At 42.1% G+C, this 6,271-nt stretch overlaps 1 protein-coding gene across 2 annotated transcripts; it reads left to right on the top strand.

Moving 5' to 3' along the window:
- The first annotated feature begins 710 nt into the window (after positions 1–710).
- LOC125484041 (PHD finger protein 10-like) lies at positions 711–6,269 on the top strand. Of its 2 annotated transcripts, none has more exons than XM_048601235.1 (5): positions 711–817; positions 3,886–3,995; positions 4,263–4,393; positions 5,061–5,144; positions 5,486–6,269. In XM_048601235.1, the coding sequence occupies exons 1-5, from the start codon at positions 746–748 to the stop codon at positions 5,506–5,508; spliced, it is 420 nt and encodes a 139-aa protein (XP_048457192.1). In that variant the 5' UTR covers positions 711–745; the 3' UTR covers positions 5,509–6,269. The 2 variants fall into 2 exon arrangements, with proteins under 2 accessions (XP_048457192.1, XP_048457193.1); XM_048601236.1 differs by having other exon boundaries at positions 4,263–4,363; positions 5,486–6,182.
- Positions 6,270–6,271: the final 2 nt, after the last annotated feature.

The following is a 6,271-nucleotide window of genomic DNA, read 5'->3' as shown; positions in this document are numbered from 1 at the left end:
TTCCTGCTCCTCTGATGCTGCTTGGCCTGCTGTGTTCATCCAGCTCTACACCTTGTTATCTCAGATTCTCCAGCATCTGCAGTTCCTACTATCCCACCTTGAAAACGTTCTGCTGACTCAATCAGCATCGGAACGTAACAACAGTTGTTGTCCATTTAGTTCCTCAAACCTGCCAAGTCTGAGGTTTCTCACAAGCATTTCAGTTTCACCACCCCCTCCTCAACAGCAATTAAAAATAGGCGATAAATCCCATATTTGCTAGGGTACTTCTGCTTTTTCTTTGTAATCTTAAACGTGCACTTTCTTTAAAATCAATTTTTAAATCGGCATTATTGCATCGACTTTTATCGTTTTGTTTTCTTTTGCCCTGGTCCATGTTAATGGTCGGTGGGTTTGGAAGGATGTTCGATGCATTGCATCTTGTAAGATAGACTGCTGCTTATGGTTGAGATTCATTATTATCATCTACCTCTAGACATTTCACACTTGAAAATAAAGCTTGCAATGCCTTCGACTCCTTTTCTGTCCGTAAACCTTCTGTTATTTTCCCCCCGTGTTAAGACCAGAGAGCACTTTTCTGCGGAAGGCTGCGGTCAGAACTCGGGTGGCGGGGTGGGGGGGGAAGTGCTTCTGATGGGCCGACCGTGAGGATCCTGGAGTTGAACCCGATGCTGGGGCGCAGTTCCGCGGGAAGGCTAATGGTCGGCCTGCCTGCCTCCCGGCAGCGCAGCGCACTGCAGTTGAAATGGCCGCCGCGATATCGTCGAGCCGCCTGTGCGACAGTAACCCAGCAACTCCGGGAGCACAGTCCAGCAAGGTGGGTGACTGTGACTGTGGCTGCGGCGAGTCGGTGCCTGGACCGGTGTTGTTTTGTTTCCCCCAGCATGTGGGGGAAGGGGAAGATGTACGATCGCCGGTGTAGATTTTATCCGATCTCTGGGTTGAAACTGGGACCGTTCAAGTGCAATAAACCGCCCGCTCAGAGCAGAGAGGCCGATTGATGTTGTGTTTCTCGCTCAGTACATCCACCTGGTAGTGACGCGCGCGGTGAAATCGCTACATACTCTATTCTCAAGCCGTTCGAAGTAGGGATTCCTGTCACCAGTTGTTCATCTCTATCTCTCTGTTCTGGTGATACTATTATTTGTAAAGTTAAATCATCAATTTTTTAAAAAAATCATAATTTGAACGTTGGCCCAGATTTTCTGACGGTCAGATAATCTTTTCTGAATTGAAGGTGGGAGTTGATTAAGGGGACCCTGTAAACTCCTCAGTGTAGAAGACTCTGAAGGAATTGCCCAGGAAGTTGACTTTTCTTTTGGAAAATTCCTGTCCATTTAAATTGGAGAATTCAGAGGGTTCCCATTAAACAAGTAGATACTCAGGAAAAGTTATTAAATGCCCATTCTTAACAGTCGAGTAACTATCAGGCTGAAAAAAGGGCCTTCTTGTGACTGCAGTGGTAGTGTCCTTTTCCCTCGACCAAGTCCCACCTGCTTCAGAGATAATCATAGAATCCCTACTGAGTGGAAACAGGCCATTTGGCCCATCTGGCGCTGTGCTAACCATTGTGCTGCCGGCTGTCAAGACATCTCTGGTTGATTGCATCCCAACTTGCCTCGCACACCCACAACTACATCTCCTCCAGACTCTCAACACCTTCAAGACCCTGATCTAACATTCTTTTCCCCCTCCACTCCAGGACCCAACGCCTCCCCTTGTCATCAGACCCGACACCTCCCTCTGTGTGTGTGCCCCAAGTCACCCCATCCCCATTGCTGGATCTAACTGCAGACTTGTCCTGCAGTCAGACCGTGCCTTGATCTGATATCTCCCACCTACCCTCAACACTCTGCTTACCTGGTACCCCACCCATCTGGCATCTTATGTACCTGGACCCTTGTGTCCTCTACCCATCTGATACCCTAGCCTTCTGGCATCCTACCCCACACTTGCCTTGCGTATGATGTCGAGATACCAGTGTTGGACTGGGGTGAACAAAGTCAGAAGTCACATGACACCAAGTTGTAGTCCCAACAGGTTATTTAAAATCACAAGCTTTCGGAGTGCTGCTCCTTCGTCAGGGTGGAGTGGCCACCTGCTGAAAGAGGAGCACTCTGAAAGCTTGTGATTTTTAAATAAACCTGTTGGAGTATAACCTGGTGTAGTGTGACTTCTGACTTTGTCTTACGTACTTACTGTTTGGCACCAGCCGTCAATGGCTGCGTGAGATTCTAGACCTTTACATTTCAGAATACACCTGTTGACCACTGTGAGAAATGGAGTGTGAGTTGCCTTCCCCTTCCCCTAACACTTCTGCACTTTGCGAGATCTGTCAGAATGGAAATACAGCTCCACATTTCTGAAGGAACCCTGATCAGAATCTGTCAGAAATGCGAACTGCTTTTGTTGCATAAAAGTGGAGATTGCCACTCCTTGGAAAATTCACCGTTTTACCCCCCATTTTTTTCAAACTTTTCATTTAATCCTTTGTTATTCAGTAAAAGGGAATAAACAGCAAAATACTACAGATGTTTGAAATCCTAGCTATGTAGAGGAAGCACTCTGGGTCAGACAGCATCCATGCAGCATACCAATTTGCACAGCATTGCTCTTAACAAAATATCTCAGTGATTTTACAGAAAGCTATAAAGCAAAATTTGACACTGAGCTGTATAAGGTTACATGGGGATAAGTGACCAATGTTTGCTCAAAGAGAGATTTTGCTGAGCATCTTGAAGGATCCAGCCAAACAAATTCTCTGTTTCATTTTGAGTTTCTTGTGACTGTACTGTGACTCAATTATAGCACTCTTGCTTCTGAATCACAGGACCCCTGGCTCAAGTCCCACTCTAGGTCTCAAGGTCAAAGATCAAAGCTGACTCTCCAGTGCAGTACTGAGGGAGGACAGCAGAATTGGGCATGCTATATGTTGGATGAGAAATTAAAGTGAGACCTTCGATGCAATGGATGTATAAGGACCTGTCATACTATTTCAGAGGCCATATTAAGACCATGAGACGTAGGAGCTGAAGTAGGCAATCCTGCCCATTAAGTCTGTGTTGCCACTGAATGAAATAGTGGCTGATCTGATAATCATCAGTTCCACTTTCCTGCCTTTGCTCCATATCCTTGATTTCCTTACTGAATGGCAATCTATCTCAGCCTTGAAAATACAGCAAACTTTGTTTTAACCAGCACCTTATGAACCGACAGTCTCAAAAAACCAGCAAAAATTATTTACCTCAAATACCGCAAAGTATTATTCTGTCTAATTATTATAGTTTTTAAATTTATTTACCTCTGTATACATATGCCTGTTGTTCAATCGAATGGCCACACGAGATATCAACAATTAATTAATTTCCAAGTCAATTTCTGCTCAAATGCCGCAACCTACCGTGATGTCCAAGCACTCCGTTGAGGGTGCGAGTGAGAAGGTTCTCTCCAGTAAGTTTTATCACAGGCAAAGTTGCATTATTATTTAAGTGATTTATGCTGTAAATAAAGTATAACAGTGATGGGTATTCACCCCACATTATGTTTCTATTACTTAGTGTGGGTATTTTTACATTGGTTAATTGGACCTCTTGATCAGCTGGAATATTTGATCAACTGGCACATTCCTGATCCCACAGGTGCAGTTTCATAAAGGTTTGCTGTATTTAATGACCCAGTATCGACAGCCCTCTGCATAAAGAACTCCATTCATTCACTACCCTCTCAGAGGTGCTGTGTACAAATTGTCTGCCGCATTATCCACGTCACAGCAGTGGCTTCATTTGAAAAGTACTTTGTTGATTACAAAGAGCTTTGAGCTGTACGATGGTCGTGCAAAGTGCTTTATAAGTACAAGTCTGTTATTTGTTTCACTCGCCACTCCAGGAAGATACAGAGGAGACTTCAAATGATGATGCCACAAGCCAGCCTGCCAAGCGCCGACGGATGGGATCTGGAGATAGCTCAAAAAGCAGCGACACAACTCAGGACTTCAGGTACACTTTTATTCTTGGTTTTAAAGCTTCCATGTTTTTTCCTTATGAAGTGAATTGGTTGGAAAAATACAGGTATTGATGCTGTGGTAAAATATCCATCCTTGTCCTCCTTGAGAAATTGGGAACATATTATTTAGCTGGTGTTATTATCTCCATGTAATCTCATTACTGAGATTGCAATACACTCGCACAAATTGACACCGTTACCTTTCTTTCTAGCTGAGCTGTAAGGATTGATTGGTACTGAAAGATATTTTTTGTTCTCAGCTCCAGCTATTTTCCGGCAGAGATGTTAACAGAATATAAGTGGCCAGCTGATGACACGGGGGAATATTACATGCTTCAGGAACAAGTTAGTGAATATTTAGGTGTGACATCATTCAAGCGTAAATACCCAGGTAGGGTTTTTTAAGCTTCAGTTTGGAAGGTAATATGTTCAGAAATTTTTTTATGTATTGGGATATGTATAAATGTTATGTGTAATCATAAAAATGTTAAATGTCATTCATTACATTTAGATTGGCATTTGATAAATTTGCTGTAAATGCCACGCAACCATCATTTGGCCATCATAGTTCTGAAACAGGTCGTTTTGTTTTGATGCACACTGCTACTTTTAGGTAGACCCTTCAGAATCTCAAAGTAACAGTTCTCTGTATCTACTACACCGCTGTTATCCTCTGATTGAAACTCTATCCTGCACAAATCCACAGGAAATCCATTGTGTACCAAGGATCCTCTAACAATAATTTCTTTAAGGAAATCTGCTATTCTTAACCGATTTGGTCTACGTGTGACTCCAGACCCAAAGCAATGTGGTTGACTGGTAACTACCCTCTGAAACGGCCTAGGAAGCCACTCAGTTCAAGGGCTTAGGGAAGAGCAACAATGCTGGCCTTACCAGTGAGACCCACATCCCATGAAAGAATAAAGTTAACAGTGTAAACTATGCCTATTTTATGCCTGTGTTTGTCTGACAGAAAAGATTATGAAGAAGGTGCAGCCTGCCATTAGAATTAATTAATTTTAATGCTTTCAAGTAAACGATAACATGTTCTTTGCCAGATCTGGAAAGACGCGATCTATCTCACAAAGAAAAACTATATCTAAGGGAGATGAATGTTATCACAGAAACCCAGTGCACTTTAGGTAAGTTGTCTGCTGAGTTGTCATCATGTTCATCTTGTTTTTTGCCTTGTCTGAATGGGATCATTATTATGAATGTATTTAAATAGCACTGAGTGTTATATAAGTATGTGTGATTGCATATACTATGTCAAATGATCAGTATGAAATAGTCACCAAGTAGTCAAATTGGGTAAATAGCTTTCTTCTGAATTTCCTGAGTGGTGAGAATGTGGAACTTGCTATAATAGGGAAATAGTGTAGGTGAATAGTATAGATGCATTCATGGGAAAGTTTTTGGTAAACATGTTGGGGTGAATAACAGTGTAATTCAGTGTGAATATCTCCTCATTCTCTCTTTTTAGATGTATACAACCATAACAATTAGGAGCAAGAATGGGCCACTCAGCACTTGAACCTGCTATGCCATTCAAAAAGATCATGGCTGATCTAATTACTCCACATTCCTGCCTGTCCCAATAACCTTTCACCCCCTAGTTTATTAAAAATCTGCCTACCTCTGCCTTCAAAAATTTAAATATTCTATTTCCACCCCCTGTTGAGTAAGAGAGATCCAAAGACTCATGATCTTCTGAGAGAATAGCTTTCTCCTCATCTCTGACTTAAATGGACAAGCTCTTTATTTTTAAACAGTGACTTTTACGTCTAGATTCTTCCACAAAACAAAAAGTCCTTTTGCCATGTACTCTTGTCAAGACTCTTCAGGGCCATTTATGCTTCAACCAAGCCACCACTTACTCTTCTAAACTCCAAAAGATACAAGCCTAGCCTGTCCATCCTTTCCTTAGAAGACATCTCTCCCCTCCCAGATAACAGTCTAGTAAGCTTTCTGTGAACTGCTTCCAATGCATTTACATCCTTTCTTAAATAAGAAGACTGATAGTCTATACAGCATTTCAGATGTGGACTCACCAATGCCTTGTCTAACTGAAGAATAACCTCCTTTACTTTGTAATCAGTTACCCTTGCAATAAATAACATCTTATTAGCTTTCCTACTTGTTCAACCGGTTTACAAATCTTTTGCAATTCATGTAGCCATGTTACTCTGCATTTCAGGTCTCTGCAGTCTCTCACGATTTGGATAATATACTTCAGTTTTAACCTTTCTGCCAAAATGAACATTTTCAC

The sequence above is a fragment of the Rhincodon typus genome, chromosome 9 (assembly GCF_021869965.1).
Source record: "Rhincodon typus isolate 14 chromosome 9, sRhiTyp1.1, whole genome shotgun sequence".
Taxonomy (NCBI): Eukaryota; Metazoa; Chordata; class Chondrichthyes; order Orectolobiformes; family Rhincodontidae; genus Rhincodon; species Rhincodon typus.
The sequence above is the reverse complement of the archived record's forward strand: the minus strand, read 5'-3'. Positions and strand labels throughout refer to the sequence as shown.

Coding starts and splice junctions, on each gene's coding strand:
- LOC125484041 (XM_048601235.1), top strand. CDS start 746: ATGGCCGCCGCGATATCGTCGAGCCGCCTGTGCGACAGTAACCCAGCA. Junction 3,996..4,262: donor GACACAACTCAGGACTTCAG/GTACACTTTTAT, acceptor TTTTGTTCTCAG/CTCCAGCTATTTTCCGGCAG. Junction 5,145..5,485: donor AGAAACCCAGTGCACTTTAG/GTAAGTTGTCTG, acceptor CTCTCTTTTTAG/ATGTATACAACCATAACAAT.